The following is a 16,908-nucleotide window of genomic DNA, read 5'->3' as shown; positions in this document are numbered from 1 at the left end:
GCATGGCATGCCAGAGGTGGCCTTGAAAACTGCAGGATATTGGATATAGCCATGCTCTTCCTCAGTGCTGAGCTCCATACCCTGGTAAAATGGGTGTGGACCCCACATGCCCTGACAAGGTGTGAGTTTGGCTTTATTTATGGTTTGTTTCTTGGTCAGAGAGGTTCCAAGAGTGTTAGAAAAGAAAGTTGGGAGTGTAGAGAAGACTATTTTGGGGATCACTATAAACTGAGTGAAGTGCAGCTCATGTGAGCTGGGGTGAACTCAGCTCACACACGGCTGGGGGGAACCTAGTGTGGTTTCCACACAGGAGGGTTTCCCAGGTGATCTGTGTGCAGTTTCTGACTCTGCTCCTTCATGCTACTTCCTTGGTTTTAACAACCTGGAGGAATGAGTTCAAAGGCTGTGGAATCCTAATTGCAGCATCTGTTGTTATTCAGACTGACCAGTGCTTCCCAGTTGCCTTACATCCATTGGCCCAGGAGCCCTCTAACCCAGTGAGCATCACTCCTGCTGTGCTCCTGCGCAGAAGCTGTTCCTCCCAGAGCTTTGTGGCTCTCATGGGCAGAGGCTTTTTGTTGCCCTGGAGTTCAACAGAGAGATTAAATGCTACTGAATATAGGAAGCTGGGACAAGAGTTCCCGAAATCTTTTCCTTCTTCTCCCTTCCCACCCCCTCACCTTGTGTTTCTTTGCCTATCTGCAGGGGTTTTGAGCCATGCCTTATAGTTTAGGTCTGAGGCTGCGGTCTGAGGCCTGCATCCTTCCAGGCTGTGTGAGTGTGCTGATGTGGGTGCACAGGAGGTGGGTGCTAGGGCAGGATACAGAGTTCCCATCACCCCAGCCCTCTGCCCAGAACACCTCCCTTCTTCCTCCTTCCTAGCTACCAGCTGTGTTGGGATGTCTTGAAGGAGGTCACCTCTTTCACAGATGACCAGGAAACTAAGGGAGGGAAAATCAGCAGATGCTACAGCTGCTCAGACTGGAGCCACTGGCAAAACCCCTTACATCTCCTGTGCTGCTGGGGTTTTGCCCTAAATATTTCCAGAATTGGAAAGTGTTAAAATCAGGGGACTTTGAAATGACCTTAAAATAAGAGGCTGACTCAGAAGCCTTGAATGAGGTTATAAACTGGAATTTGGGCTATAGCTCTTTGAAATCTCACTTCCTGGAGGTGCTGAGGGCTCAGACATCCCTGATTGCAACTAACAGGAGCTGTGCATGGCTTTCAGCACAGGTCCTGTGGGCAGAGCCCTGGGATGAAGCATGATCCTTGAGCATCAGGGAACGAGACTGGGTTTGGAAGGAAGATCTGTTGTAGTTGTGACTTCATGAGACTGTTGGATCTACAGAAGATGTGTCTTTCTCAGGTCAGCCATGACTTCTGCCACCAATTTTTTGTACTTTATAAGTGCAAAAAGAGGTTTTGTTTAGGTATGGTGTGCTACCCAGCCTGTTCATAGGGTATCTACTAGCACAGTGATCTGCATAATTTTACATGTGACCTGTACAGGGTAAAGGCAGAATAGAGCCTGAATTCTAGAGAAGTTTGGGTGTAAAATTATTACTTGAAAGAATGCCACCTAGAGAAAGATGTGTTTTTCTGAGAGCTGATGCCCCCTTCCAGGGCCTTGTATGCTCCTGCTTGTGCCTGATCACAGTCAGCAAGGCTGTGTCATTGCTGGTCTGTGGAGGCCATGGAGAGCTATCAGTTGAGACCACAGGTCTCATTAGTCCAGACAGGCTGAACTAATTCTTAGGCTGGATTAACAAGTACTAACTTTGTTTTCTCTGCAGCAGACATTGTAGGGGCTGGAGGATGCAAGCCATGGTTAGGGTGAGCTCTTAAACTTCCAACCCAGTGTTTTTCAATTGCTATTTCCAACCAACTGAAGAGCATCCCACCTTTCACCTCATCAGCTCTGTGTCCAAGTAGGATTTAGGTCACAAACAAAATTAGATTACTCAATTATCTGTGTGTATGCTCTACAGAGCTACTTGCAGCTGGTGGCCTTTGCTGAAAGAAGGTTCAAATAACACTAATATGGGAATGATGTGGTGAGATGGGACTGTATAGCTGTGCACAGCAGGTTTGTATGGCAGCTCTCTGTGCTGGTCATTGCTGGCATCCATTGAACCAAGTTGTGCACATGGCTGTAGATGAGTTTTTCTTTTCTCTGGAAAGTGTTCTATTCTTCTGGTGCACTGATGTGTGATCTTGACTGGAGTCTAGAGAGCTTAGATCCACCTGCTAAGACGTGAGCATGCATAGGAGTTTTGTTTGGCATCTGACTCCCAGCATGGTGCTGCTCAAGTATCCTGTCTGCTGTCTGGGAGCTCTCTTAGCTGCCAGAGCTGCAGCCTCTCTAGAGCTTGAACAGCAGAGCATTGCAGTCTTGTCTAGAAAGGTGACAAAATGAAATTACAAAGGTGACAAAATGAAAATGAAATTGTAATGCTCACAAACACAGCTTCTGAACTATCTGGTGGCCTGCTAGATGCCATAGACATCCTATAGCATGTGGGTGTTATCATAGATTCATTGTGAATTGAGCTTCCAGAGTGCCCCAGGTGGACCTTCTTCTCCTTTTGACACCTGGTAGAGTCACACGTTCAAAACAGTTGCCCCAAGAGTACTGGCAGCTGTTTGTTTAATAGCTTTTTTCAGGGCTTCAAAAGCAAAGTCCAGTTGCATGTCATGGTGCTGCTTCCTTTTTTTTCTGTATAGTCCAGGGACTGTCATTCCTGGAAAGGATTTTTCTGGCTGTCCCAAAGTGTTTCTCAAGTGTCTATGTCTCTTAATCTCCTCTTATGCTTTTCCATACCTTTCTGATATGTGGTTTCAGGCTTTCTAGCTCCATAGACTTTAGCTGACTGTGTTCTTCAGGAAATAACCTGGGACAGTTACTACATTTGTCTAAGAAAAATATTAAAAACCAATTGTGGAATATCCTAAATTGACATTTTCACAATTACTCGTGTGGATTTTCTTGTAAACATTTCTGTCCCCCATTTCTGTCAGAGTCATTTCACAGAAGTTTTGATCTGCCTGACTGTAGGGAGTATCTACAGAGGGATGTAGACCGGCTTGATCAACAAACCAAGACCGTTTGCATGAGCTTCAATAGGGCCAAATGTTGTGTACTGCACTTGGGCCACAACAACCCTCAGTTTGGGGAGGAGTGGCTGGAGAGCTGCCCAGCAGAGAAGGATGTGAGGGTGTTGGTTGGCAACCAGCTGAACATGAGCCAGCAGTGTGCCTAGGTGGCCAAGAGGGCCAATGGCATCCTGGCCTGCATCAGGAATAATGTGGCCAGCAGGACAAGGGGGTGACCTTACCCCTGTATTCAGCACTGGTGTGGCTGTACCTCCAGTGTCCAGTGTCCAGTTTTGGTCCCCTCGTTACAGAAAGGGTGTTGAGCTACTGTAGCATGTCCAAAGAAAGGCAACAAAGGTGATGAAGTGTTTGGAGCATATATCTTACAGGGAGTGTCTGAGGGACCTGGGGTTGTATAGCCTGGTGTAAAGGAGGCTGAGGGAAGACCTTCTTGCTCTCTACAGCTGCCTTAAAGGAGGCTGTAAAGAGGTGAGGATCAGGCTGCTCAGTGAAGTTTATGAGCAATAGGACAAGAGGTAATGGCCTCAAGTTGCACCAGGGGAGGTTTACATTGGATGTTAGGAAGAATTTCTTCACTGAAAGGGTCATCAGGTGTTGGAACAGGCTGCCCAGGGCAGTGGTGGAATCACCATTCCTGGAAGGATTTAAGTTGGTTAGACATAGTACTTTTGGTTGGACTTGATGATCTTGAAGGTCCTTTTTTAACTGAGTTTATTCTGTAATTTGGCTCCTGTGGGTTCTGAGTGCATCCCATGTACTGAGTGATACAGCTTTGCAAACTAAACGGTTGCACAAATCTCTGTGTTTCCCATCTTGCAGATGGGAAGCTAGAGCATGCTGTAGTTCACAGAATCACAGAATCATCTGTGTTGGAAAGGACCTTTGAGATCATCAAGTCCAACCCTTAATCCACTACCACTGTGGTTCCCAGACCATGGCACTCAGTGCCACATTCATCTCTTCTTAAAAACCTCCTGGGATGGAGAATCCACCCCTCTCCCTGGGCAGCCCATTCCAATGCCTGATAACCCTCTCTGTAAAGAATTTTTTCCTAACATCCAACCTAAACCTCCCCTGGCAGAGCTTAAGCCCATGGCTTCTTACTGAGAGCTCCCTGGGAGCAGAGCCCGACCCCATCCTGGCTCCAGCCTTCTTTCAGGTAGTTGTAGAGAGTGATGAGGTCTCCCCTGAGCCTCCTCCAGCCTGAACACCCCCAACTCCCTCAGCCCTTCCTCACAGGACTTGTGCTGGATCCCTTCACAGCCTCCTTGCTCTTCTCTGGACCTGCTCCAGCACCTCAATCTCCTTCCTGAATTAGTGTGGCAGAGATGAAGGTTAAGCCAGAAGGTTGTGACAGGGCAGAGTTGTTCAGGAGGGATCTCTGACAATCAGTGCTCCACCGGTTGGCTCTGTTACCTGTCCCATCACCAGCACAGTTGGAAGCTGTTGTCTTGGCCCTCACACCAATGCAGCAGTGGTCAGAACTGCTCATTTGGGAGCAGTACTTTGACCTCTCCTGCTTGACCTGGGTGTGCCATGGAGTAGGTACTGAGGTGCCTGAGGGAGGAGTGACTGATGCCCCAGAGGCCGGAAGAAGATGGCAATAGTGGTGGTTCCTGTCCATCATCCATCATGTCCTGTCCTGCCTGGAGGGGGACAGCAGCCTTGGGGTCTGACTGGAGGCCCAGAGCTGCCCAGGGCACCATGACCTCTGCAGACCCCACAGGGACATGGCTGTCCCTGGCGCTTGGCACATGTACACCAAGACACGAATTATCAATGTTCCCTGCTTAATGGCGTGATGTCTGATGGTCACACTGCCTCCTCAGGCCTGTTTTCACTGGCACATTGGGTGGGAGAAGGCAAGAAGGGAGAGGCCCTTCCTGTGTTGCCTGTGAAGGTGTTTTTAGTGCAGTTGTTCTGCTCCAGGAACACTGCGGTGGGGTCTGAGGAGAGTCTCTGAAGAGCAGCAGTTTTGAATTGACAGCCATATTTTCTTCTGCTGAGTTGAATGGTGTGTGGAGGGAGCTGAAGCATTCTGGTTTGATGGAAATTGGGAAATTACCAGGTAGAGCAGTGAGGTGGAAATGTTAATTTTCAAACTGAGCCCGACTTCATTCACCATAAAGTCTGCATGAGATTGGCTGCATGCTGGGACACAGAGGGGCTGTTCAGAAGAGCAAAGCTAGACAATGTCTCCCTTGGATTGAAGTATCGTATAGACTTTCATTCTAGCGCCTGGCTTTCAGTGAGATGTGCTGTTTACCCTTTATCTAGTCATATGGCTCCATCTCTGGCTGGTCAGATCCTTCCATGAGACACAGAAGAGTCGTTGTTCTTGATTCCATCCATGCCTATGGCCAAAGCTGTGTGCCTGCACCTTGTTCAGGACTACACTCCTGTTTTGGAGGTAGCTGTCATGCTAGAGAGCATGGAGAAGAGCAAGTGGTGATTTTTCTTAATTAGCTTGGTTTAAAAAAACCCAGGTTTATAAACCTGAGTACAAGGTCAACATTTTAATATTTTGCATGATCTAATAAGGAAGACAGATTGAGAAATATCTGTCCTGACCACTGGAGAGCTGGAAATTTCACCCAGTCCCCTGGCTGTGCCTGAGATGGGAGATGGTGCTGCTTTTGTTTGAAAACAGTTCAAGGCTTCAGGCTACAGAGGGTTTGGTGTGGTTTAACAGTTCCAGCTTTATTTAATTCTGCTACTTATGTCTTGGTGGTCAAGAGGTGTCAACAGGTATGGCAGGAGCAGAGCTCCCACATCAGTGTTCAGTAAGCCCTAGGGATCCCTGTGTCGTCTTTACACATCAGGAAGGACACATCTGGTCCTGGCATGGCAGTATAATTCACATGAAGATGTAACCACTGCAATGCTAATTTAAGAAAAGAAAAAGTAGGTCAAGTAGTTTTCAGAGTCTGTATCAGCTCTTGTATTCCCTTCATACTGTTATGATAACAGAAGCATGATTTTCTCTCCTTTTTTCTTTCTTTTCTTGGTACGTGCTGCATCCCCTAGTCAGGAGAGTGGTATGCATGCTTATGTGCAAACTGGTTGTAAGTCTTGGTGTCTGAATATTTTAAAAGTGTTCAGGACACCAAAATGCCCTAGTCTTCTCTGGAGGTTAGAGAGAAAATGGGGAGACCACAGTTCCATTCCTGTTAGACTTTTCAATAGTATTTGAATCTTAGTGTATTTTTCAGAGTATTTTAAGACCTATGTGTCTGTGCTTCACCTTTTCACCTGGTGAATTCTGTAAGCCCTCTAGAATTCGTATTTCATACCTTATAGAGAAAGTGTGATGTGTTGCCATCTCTGAGCCTTCAAATCTACATTCAACAGTAACTTTTTATGATTAAGTACAAGTGAGATCCAGAATGGGAGCTGGAATTTGCCAAAATTTCTCCCTCCTCCCTCCAGCAAGGAGCTGTCTTAGGGATCTGAAAATTTTCATCCAGAAATATTCTATTATGCCTATGTGTTAACAAGTCCTGGGGCACCTTGGGATGCAGATGAGCTCAGCACACCACTGCTGTCCTGCCTGAAATCACAATGGGAATTGAGCATCCCCCATATCTGAACTCACCAGCGTGTAAGGCATCCTCTGAAAATGGTTCTGATTTCAGTTAAGGTTTATTCAGGGAGCAGTAGATGCGTTGCTCATCTTTATGTTACATCTCAGAGCTGGACAGTCCTCTTGGCCTTTCTCCTTTGGATTCTTTTCTTCCGGACTCAAACTGGCTTTCGGAGCTGGGATTGATCCAAGGTCAGTAGGAGCAATACTTGTCCATCCTGTATGTCTTAGGGACTAGTATCCTAGAAAATGAATGAAAACCTGAGGCTGTAGAGAGCCTGAATCCTCACGTTCCTTCCTTGGACAAATACAGTAACCACTAGGTTAATACACAAAACCTGCTGCTTATTGGAGAGAAAAGTGGGATGAAGCAGATTATTTACATGTACTGTCCCTGCTCATGGTATATATCTGCATGCACACGCAGAGGTTTTGTCTCTACCCATTTTTTGGATAAATGTATTGTTCTGTAATTGTTTCGAAGTAACAAAGTAGGACATTGCTTACCCATTGGTCTGAGCTTAGTGCCTGTGTGCAGGAGTGCTCTGTACTGGACTGTACAGAGGGTGTATATGGTTTCTAACCCTAGTGGCTGTCACTGTTGGACTCCAGTTAACCTGAGATGGTTAGTCACAGACATTTTTAATTTCTTTTTTGCTTATCGTGTGACATACTGAAATGTCAGGATTTTATTTACTGGCAATCACTAATCACATCTGTGAGTTAAGTTGGACTTGAACTCTGTGTTTCCGCATGTGGACCTTGCAAATCACATTCCTGCAGAAAATCCAAGTAAACAACTGCCATTGTTAGCTGCAGAAATAAACTTAGCTCATTGCTATTCTGCATGCTTGGGATTGCACCCCGTTTCTTCAGAGCAAGAGTACATCCTTTATGTCTCCAGACAGTAGTCACAACTTTATAGTAAAATATCTTGCATTTTTCCCTGGCTGTGGAGAAGTGAGCCAACTCTTCTGCTCTGCTGGTTCAAACTGAAAGAATCAATCATCCCTTTTGTCCCCTGTGCATATCAAGAAATGGACAATAAAGAGAGGAGAGTCTGCAAATTAGCAGACTACTTCAACCCCACAGGTCATCAACAACTTCTGGTTTGTCCTTTGCATTACTGAGTGACTTTCAGCATGTACTGTGGAGGACATCTGGACTGAATGAACACAAACACCCAAGAGAAACAGCTGCTGTACCTCATGGAAAGGACACTTGTGGGTTGGATGCACATGATGGAGGTGAGGCCCTCAGCCCCTGCAGGGCTCAATTGGTTTTGCCAGTCTGCTTGAGGAACTGACATGAGATTAACTTGTATGAACTGCATTGATGGTATATCACATCAGTGAAGAATACAGACATCATCTTTGAGATTCGGGTGGATGTTCTTGCCTTCCATTGTGAAGATCCGTCCATTTTGGGAAACTGCAGCAAAGCAAGAGCAAATGGCCAAGCCAGTTCACACTGGATTCTCGTGACCCTGAACAGCCTTCTCTTCGAGCCTGTCTTAATTCCCTCCTTTGGAAAATATCCTTGGAGTAAATCTGAGCGAACACAATTGGTCCTTCATGCCCAATGTAACTGATGCCTTTGCTAAGTGCAGATCAGTTGAAAAGTGATTGTTTCCTGTATCTCTTGCAAGAGCAGTGTGAAGGTAGTTGTCCTCTCTGAAGAACATGGGCCTTCTCTGGAATTCATCTGGGTTTGTTTTGTTTCTGATGCTCTAGGAGGATATAGCAGTGAAAGATGGGAAAGGTCATTCTTTGGAAGCATTGGCCTAACTCCTTATAGAAGTCTTAATTTTCTGTAAGCATCCTTACAGAGTTTGTGTAAAATTACCTCTTGGCTCCTGAGAGTCTGGAAAAAACTGCCCCACACAGCCATCTTGGAGGAGACCAGCATTTAAAATCTCACTATACTACTAGACCATGGAGCATAGAGACCCTTGACAGGCAGTTGCTTTCACTGGGCTGTTGAAATTTTAATGTCTTAGAGATGGAGTAGTTTAAAAATGCAAGTCATGTTTAATCTACTTAATCTTGTTACAAGCTCTCTTCTGGTCATCACATTCATGGTAGCTGCATCTCTCCAGAAAATCAGTCTCTGTCTTGCAGTTAGGTGATCTCTTTTTCTCCTATCTGTCATTGTCTGCCACAGAAAAAAAAACCTGCCAGGTACATTTTTGGCACTGAATTTCAGGTTAGCCTCCACTTGTCGGTTTGTTTGTCTTTTAATCCCAAATAGGTAATAGATCCCAAAGGAGAAGTTGGAGAGCTTTTAGCTTTCCTAGCCTAGGGTTGGAAATTTATGACATATGGAAGTTTAAATTAGGAAAGTCACTTGTTAGAGTAGTTGAAACAAAAAGCATTTCATGTACTTGAAATAACAGTGCTCATTATCTGCTTCTCTCAAGTGTTTCCAACAAACAGCTCAGCAAAGCCTTAAGTTTGCATTGCTCTGCTGCTATTTGTACAAGTACCTGAGTGCTTGTTTTCTGTGTGCCCTCCACAAAGGAGGCATTTTTCCTGAACTACTCCAACTGCTCTAAGATAATGGGTCCTTGTAATAGGGAAAAGAGATGTCCAAAGGTGGACAGCTCGAGGGACTCGGAGATCCAGAACCTGTTCTTGGAGAAATCTTGCAATTGAGAGTGGTAGTTCACCTTTTGTTATCTGCCAGTCGTATGGCTCTGGAGGTCATAAGAAGGGATGGAGTTGTTCAAGTCATACAAACTTACTCATCAAGAGAGGGGATAACATGAATGACAAGCCCACCTGGGACAGACCACCAGTCCTAGATTGGTGGATTCAGGATGGAAGCTAGATTTTTAAAAAAAAAAAAAAAATTGAAAATAAAAATTCTGCTTTAGAAATTGCAAGAAAACCAGCAGTGATGGTCAGTGTGCCTCAAGGAAACAGCATGTCACTAACATACACGTGTTTGATTAGTAAGTTAAATGCAGTTATTTGTATTTCTAATCACAGTAATAACACACCTGGAAATAATCATTGCTGTAAGAAAATAAATTGCTTATGATTGAATATGTTAAAATACAGCTCAACTCATCATATGCTGCATTGCTCCAACTGAGGGGAAGTTGCTTAGGTGGAATTTGGAAGAAAAATACGTAATCACTGATTTCTTAAGCTAAGCACTGTGTGGGTAGTGTGAGTAGCTGAGTATTGTGTTGTACGTTATTGTCATGTGATAACAGCACCATGTTTTCCTGTCATTTTCACAACTTTTCCTGGCTGAAGTGATACACAAGCAACCCTGGGTAGTAATCACATTGTACCGTTCAGTTTCAAAAGGAGAGAAGCGGACCTCATCCAGAAACTTTCCAGCAGGCTACAGTAAGCTTAACTTGTTAGCCATTGTCAAATATTTTCCATACCAACAAAAATGGCATCTATTAAAGTAATGGAATTTGTCTCAGAAAGAGTGTCATTCCACTGCGTAATTTATGTGTAATTTTAATGATAATTGCACTCAGTGTCATTTTGCAAACTACTTAAAGTATATTTTGGGGTTCTTTTGTTAATTCTGATGGATGTGCTCATGTCTCTGTTCCCTGTTCTTTCTCAGGTAGCTGACCATGGCTCAGGAGGCATAATGTTTCAGAAGGAGTCAGCATTCTCAGAAGCATTATTTAAATTAATTAGCTCTTTTTTTTTCTGGGATTATTCTGAAGTTCTGGAATTGAGTGTAAGCACTGAATACCCAATCATGGGTGGGTTCAGTAAATGTGCTCTGGTCTGGCTCATGTCCAAATCAGAATTAGTTTGAGATAATTGTGCTCAGTTAAATTCAGTACAGACTCTTCACCACAATGAATTGAGAGGCTTCATCTGTGTCAAGGGCTGGGTTAATCAAAATCTGTTGTAACTCTCTAGTCAACTAGGAGAGGTTAATACAAAATACTGACATGTTAAAAGCATCCTCCATTGAAATCAGGGAGGCTCTTTGCAGCCTTGAGAGTGTGCTGGACTGAGTCTTTGAGAGGTCTGGAAGGGGCCAGGCAAATCTTTCAGACATAATTAGTATCTTTCAAATAAATATTTGGAGGAGCAGAGAAAGACAGAGAAATGGTAGGGGAGAATTTCTGCGATTTGGTCATGATGAAAGGATTTTGCATTTAGTCTGACTAGTACAAGGTGCGAAACTAAATAATTTTCTTCCTTTGACACATTTTCTGCATCTCTTCATGAGATACAGCAATGTGATATTAAATGTAATTGAGGATGGCTTACATGGGTCAAAGCAAAACCAATTCAGTTCTGCCCCTCTTGCAAGGATGCTGTTGCCCATCAGTTCATTGGAAGCAGAAATTTTTTCTTTTGAGAATTCAAAAGATTTGTGAGAGCACCAACATTTTCGGCCCTCTAGGGGAAAAAAGAAAAGAAAAAAAAAAGGGAACGGGCTCTTTTGGAGGCTTCCTGCAGTGACATTCAAATTGAGGTTGCTGTTTTATTAATGTTAGCCTGCAGGGTGTGAAAACTTTTTTTAGAATTGATGCAGACAGTGAAAGAGAGGCATGATACCTTCTCTAGGCTATTTGAAAGGCTTGATAGAAACACTTTAGCCAAAGACAAAATCTGTGTTTTTACTGACCAGTGTTATTAAAACCCTGCAGTTTGCATGGAAACTTTTCTCTTAGGATTTACATTGTAGCATACCATACTTTTGGTTGATTGACCACAAATCAGTTTCTAAAGTCCTATTGTGTTGAGCAGCTTTTACCAAACTTGTGGAAAAGCTGAGGATATTCTCATTAACCATAATTTCAATAGGAGCTTTAATGAGAGGCTTCTTAAAAAATTCCAGCACTAGTCAGGCTTGTGAAGCACAGCTGGTTTGCTTGGATCTTTTTGACTGCAGATTTCTTTGATCCGTGTCAACTGTAATGTCAGATACCTCTGGGCTTCTTTTGAGTCCTGCAGAACTCTTAACAAAATAATACAGAAAAGAGATAGGTACCTACAGCATCTCTCTGGCCTTGCTTCATGTCTGGTAATTTTCAGTTTTGCTTAAAAATTCCACCAACTTTTCTCTGCTTTTCCTCGCAGTCTTTTATCACACTGAGAAAATGTTTGGTTTAAAAGCTTTTGGCATCCTTGCAGTTTGGTGCTAACAGCAGGGCTCAGGGAACTAGCTGCCTGTCCGAGAGCTTCCCAATGTCTCCGTGGTTCTCCCTGGAGGTTTTGAGGGCCTCTAGCCATGGCAGAACCTTCCCATCTATGTCTGGCTCTCCAGGTTTCCAGTGAGCAGCCTCCAGTCCCATCCGAGCATCTCCTTGGCCCCGCTGCGGTGCCTGGCGCCAGCCCTCCGGCTGCCTCCTGCCAAGCTGGACCCACAAACATTTTCATTTCTGACAAAGGGCAACTGTTTGGAGGAGTTGTTGTCCTGCTTGGTGCTCCCTAATCCCTGGAAGAACTGCTGTGACAAGCATAGTAACCATCTGCAGTAAGACCGATCCTTTGGTGCCTTTCAAGTGCAGAAACCCCAACCACCTCCTGCCTACCTTTTTTTTTTTTTTTTTTTTTTTTCTTCTTTCTTTACTTTTTTCTTCCTGTTTTTTCAAAAGCAAGATGCGGAGTTGGGTGAGTCATCAGGAGTTATAATCCCTAAGGTGCATTTTAAAAATCCTGCTTTTAACACTTTGAGGAGTATCTAGCCTTCTTTGGCTGTTTTATTTTTTACATTAAGCCCCACAAGTCCCTTACACATCCTGATCATTTGGAGAATATGTGCCAAATTTTGTCCAACATTTCCAGCCTTAGAGAGATTTGGGTTGCACAGCTTAAAAAGAAGATGGTAAGAGGAGGCATATGTCTGGTCACATCTGTGCAAACTCTAATGAGCACTAAACACAGAGACTGAAATCAGATGGGTTGCAGAAACAGGGCTGGGGCATTAACTGCCTTTCACCTGTACTGACACTGTTCTGTGAGCTTGTCCTGTTTTCTGAAGCAATCTGTTGCAGCATTCAGGGCAGGGTTTTGGAAGGCTTTTTTGTCTTTTGGGGGAATGGCCACCCTGGGGATTTATGTCCTCTTATATCTGTAGTAGTGCACATCTAGTAATCGATGTGCTGCATTGAAGATTTATTTGTTCTTACTGCCTCACTCCATTTTAAGTCAGGAAGTTCCCAATGTGTATCAGTGCAGAGTCTATGTTCTTGTTTTGAATTTTCTGAGCTGATTTCTCTGCATGTAAATCCCTTGGGATTTTGATTTCCATTGAAAACTTCCTAATACAAAGCATAGTTTTTAGATGCTAAAACTAGTCCTTGCATTCCAGTTACTGACTCTTAGGCCAGGCTGCACTGCTTAAAGGAAAACTGCCTAGTTTACATGTGACAAATGAGCTAAATGAGCAAAATCTATCTTGAAGTGTCTGTCACTCTGTCAAACTTGTTGTTTGGTTATTTGACCTTTTTCCTGGGTATTTGAAAAAGGATGAGCGGGATCTGTGACTGCAGTGACAGAGGTAGCATCATAAACACATCCTGGAAATGAAGCCAAGCCCCAGAATGTGAGGTTTGGTGGGTGAATGGTGAGGGTACATCTTGATCCAAACCCCTGGAGCTCTGCTGCACCTCACCAGGATACAGCTGCAGACCCGCCCAGGGGGTGTTCCCAACCTCTCTTCTTGGCTGCTGGAGCCACCCACCCTCTTGCAGCTGCAGAACAATGGCACAGATCTGCTTTCAGGCTACAGCTGGCAAGAAAAAGGCTTCTTGTGTAACGAGGACATAATGGATTCAAGTTTGCTTTCTCTACTGATGTAGAGTAAGAAAACAAAGTTTCCTGGGGAGAAAAACAGACAGGGAAGAGTGGAGGTGGGTTTAATTGCACTATTTGAATAAATCAAATTAGCATCTGATATTTTTTTCCATGGGAACTTTGATATGAAAGACTGTTTTGAAAATGGAGATGGAGAGTTTGCTCAGAGAATCAAATCTCCCATTTCACCCTCCTGATAAGCCCATTGTGCCTTTTTTTCCCCCCTGTCTTTTTGAACAAGATCTAGCTCTCAATGGTCATGCTTCTTCCTGCCCACCAGCTGGCAGAAGGTGGGCAGGAGATGCCCATTTGCCACTGCCTCCTCAGCATGATGCTTATCACCTATCCTCTTCCATCAGCAGAACAACATTTTTGTGGTACTGACATAATAGGTTGGTCAAGCAGTTAGATAGTAACTGATTTCTGCAGCTTCCACCATAAGCTGCCTGCAAGACAGCTGGCAAGTCTGGAGGTCATGTTTCTTCTCATATTTTCCTTTTCCTTTTTTCTTCTGTTGCTTTTTCATTTTATTATTGGCTTATTTTCATTCCTTACAAATTCCATGGAGAAGCCCATTCAATGCATTGTTTTATTATGCACAGAAACATAAAGGCATGTAAATAGGGCTAGCAAAAGGCCACCTCTTCCTCGGGCCTGCTGCCTCAGTCACACCTGTGACCTGTTGTAGCACTGTCAGATTATTTTTTTGTCACATTATTATTTCCCCACATTATTCTTAAGGGCAGTGGGGAAACGTGGTAGGGAGCAGCAGATTGAAAATCTCAAGCAAGGCAGGTTAGAAGTCAGGAAAGAGCAGGGCAGAGCACAGAAGTGGTGAGAGATGTTCAGTAAGGCTCCTGTCAAACAGGTGAGGGGTTTAGGACGTGTGGCTGCTCAAAGCCCACAAAGTGCTTAACCCAAACATCACAGAGAAACTAAAGTGCAGCATATGTAGCCATTTGAACCAGCCAGTTGATCTTTGGACCTTACCTCACTGCCCAAGTCAAACACCCAAGAAAAGAGATAAGAGTCTAAGGGATGAGTTTGACATCATCTCCCTTGTACACCAGGTAGTCAGAAGTATCTGTTTGTTTCAATATCTCCTCCAGATCTGGGTGCCCTGTAGTGGGAACTGTCTTTAATGCTGTTAATGCTACTTGAAAGGGGAAAGCTCAGGCTTTGGGCTTATTTTACAACCTAGGAAGTGCAAATTAATGAATGAAAAATTGAAAATTGCATGACATTGTAAGACAAAATATGTCAACTTGTGTTTTTCCTACTAATGCAGTGATAGCATTGCTGTGTTCGAATGTGTAATTGGCATTGCCTTAAAAGAACCTGCTGAACTCCCCAGTTCTACAAATTTTGGGCATTGTTCTGCTTCTTGCCTGGGTAAATCTTGATGGCTTCAGTAAGAAGAATGTTTGCCCAAGAATGTTAATTTAGGTATTTGGTCACATTTGAGCAGTCAGGTTTTGTTTCCATATGTCACAAACAATGTGTCTTGTTTTTTTATAAATACAAATTTTATTGGCTCTTTATTGGTATTTTAATAAATAAAAATTATTACTTAACATTGGTTTGTTTGGGTTGGTTTTTTTTTTTGTTTGTTTGTTTAATTAAGTGCAGTTTTCCATTAAGAGCAAACTCTTTTTAAAAGTCCCTTTGATTTCCACTGAAGATCTCAGCTGTGTCCCGTAGAAACCCAGCTAGAAGGAAGGCAGTTGTGGAGTGTGGTGGTGTAGAGCAGCAGAAGCTCTGGGGAGATGGGGCTGGGGAGTACTCTTCAGACTCTTGGTTCTGCATGTTACCAGATGCTACTTGAAGCCTGATGTATTTTGTGCAAAGCAGAAAGAAGTGTGTAAATGCCTGATTCGAATGACTCTATGAGACACATTGAATTACGGCCACAGCTGGAGAAACTTATCCTTAACTGAAGCTGTGGGCAAGTGTATGTCATTTTTGATTTAACATTTTCCCTCACCCCTGCACCCCCCACCCCAACCACAATCCTTCATGGAGTCAGATTGTTGCTGTAGCCTTTGTGAACCCCTCTCTTCTAATGTTTAATCAAGTGCTGAAAAGAGAAATTTACAGACTATTTAAAATGTGGAAAAATTGCTTCCCAATATTTTTGACAGAGAGAGACTGAGAACACACAGCATTGAATCATCAGGAAAATTGAAGATTTCCCCTGAACAACATTGGGATTTTACAGCAGAGGACTTGAAAGACCTTGGAGAAATTGGACGAGGCGCTTATGGTTCTGTCAACAAAATGGTCCACAAACCAAGTGGGCAAATTATGGCAGTTAAAGTAGGTGATGCCCATACTTACATTTGTACTTCAGTCGATTAGGGATGAAATGTGATGGAGAATCAATGTTCTTCCATCTAGCACCCATCTACTGCTCTTCTCTATTTGCAGTGTAAAGGCTGTTGTTTGCTAAAAATGCATTGTATAGTGGGCATATTGTCAACTGATTTGTGATGCTCTCATAATTGCTTGGGCCCTTTTGAAAATGCCTGTTGGGAACCTGCTGTTTTGAGGGGATCACATGTCTCTGGAGATTGATAATGGGGCACGGGCCTTTCACCTCTGGGTCACTGGTTCAGATACAGCCTAGGTTGGTGGTAGGCACAAGCTGATGTCTAATAGCTTGGTGTCTTTTGTGAAATCAAATAGTGGCTTAAAATTTGCTTTTTATGCAGGCATGTGCCATGGTGTAGCCTTTACAAGAGGAGCTGGAATGGAGTGGATGTCATCTAGGGAGTGTTTTTGTCTTGGTGGTGTATAATGGAGTGACTGCTTTGTGCTTGCTGTGCTGGACCTGCTCTGGAGATAGAAAGCACAGAAGTTTTATGGAAAGTCAGTTTGCTATCTTATGCTACCCAAAATCTCACCTTAAGATGAGAAACAATGTGCAACCTCACTCCTCAGCTGGGTGATACAGAGTCATCTTTGGCCTCAGCAGTGCTGCTCACAGGGACATCTTTGAGAAGATGCTTGTCCATTGAGTTGGGTGAGGTGGGCAGCAGCCATTCTTTCTCTTTCCTCCTCTTCTTTGCTTGCTGCTGGCTGCTAGCTATGACATCTTTAACTCTGTTGATGTTAGCAGCTCTAAGTGCTCCCATGCAAGAGCAGGAGCAAGTGGAGTAGGAATCTGTGTTGCGTTCTTTTCTAATTCCGTCTTCTCTGGAATATTCCCTGATTTGATCTGGAAAAGTTCCTTCCTGCTTCTCTCAAGCCAGGTAGACATATCTCAGCCCCAGCTCTAGCTGAATATTATAATAAATATCAAATTATATATAATTATATATTTATATATATATAATTATTGTAAATATAATTCATACTTTTCTCTAGTGTGTCAGGTTACTGGAGCAATCACCAGCCTTTTATTTTCTCCAGTAAATG

General features: G+C 43.7%; 1 protein-coding gene across 2 annotated transcripts in view; it reads left to right on the top strand.

The window, feature by feature from the left end:
- MAP2K4 (mitogen-activated protein kinase kinase 4) overlaps nucleotides 1-16,908 on the top strand; it is a 73,779-nt gene that overhangs the window by 27,017 nt on the left and 29,854 nt on the right. The window contains exons 3-4 of one of the 2 annotated variants that reach the window (XM_030461913.1): nucleotides 9,964-10,059; nucleotides 15,633-15,807. In XM_030461913.1, the coding sequence (XP_030317773.1) occupies nucleotides 9,964-10,059; nucleotides 15,633-15,807 (271 nt within the window). The remainder of the gene's footprint in view (nucleotides 1-9,963; nucleotides 10,060-15,632; nucleotides 15,808-16,908) is intronic. The other variant, XM_030461914.1, reaches the window with a different exon arrangement.

Source organism: Calypte anna, chromosome 18 (assembly GCF_003957555.1).
Source record: "Calypte anna isolate BGI_N300 chromosome 18, bCalAnn1_v1.p, whole genome shotgun sequence".
NCBI classification, from domain to species: Eukaryota; Metazoa; Chordata; class Aves; order Apodiformes; family Trochilidae; genus Calypte; species Calypte anna.
Note: the sequence above shows the minus strand (reverse complement) of the source record. Positions and strands in the feature narration are given on the sequence as shown.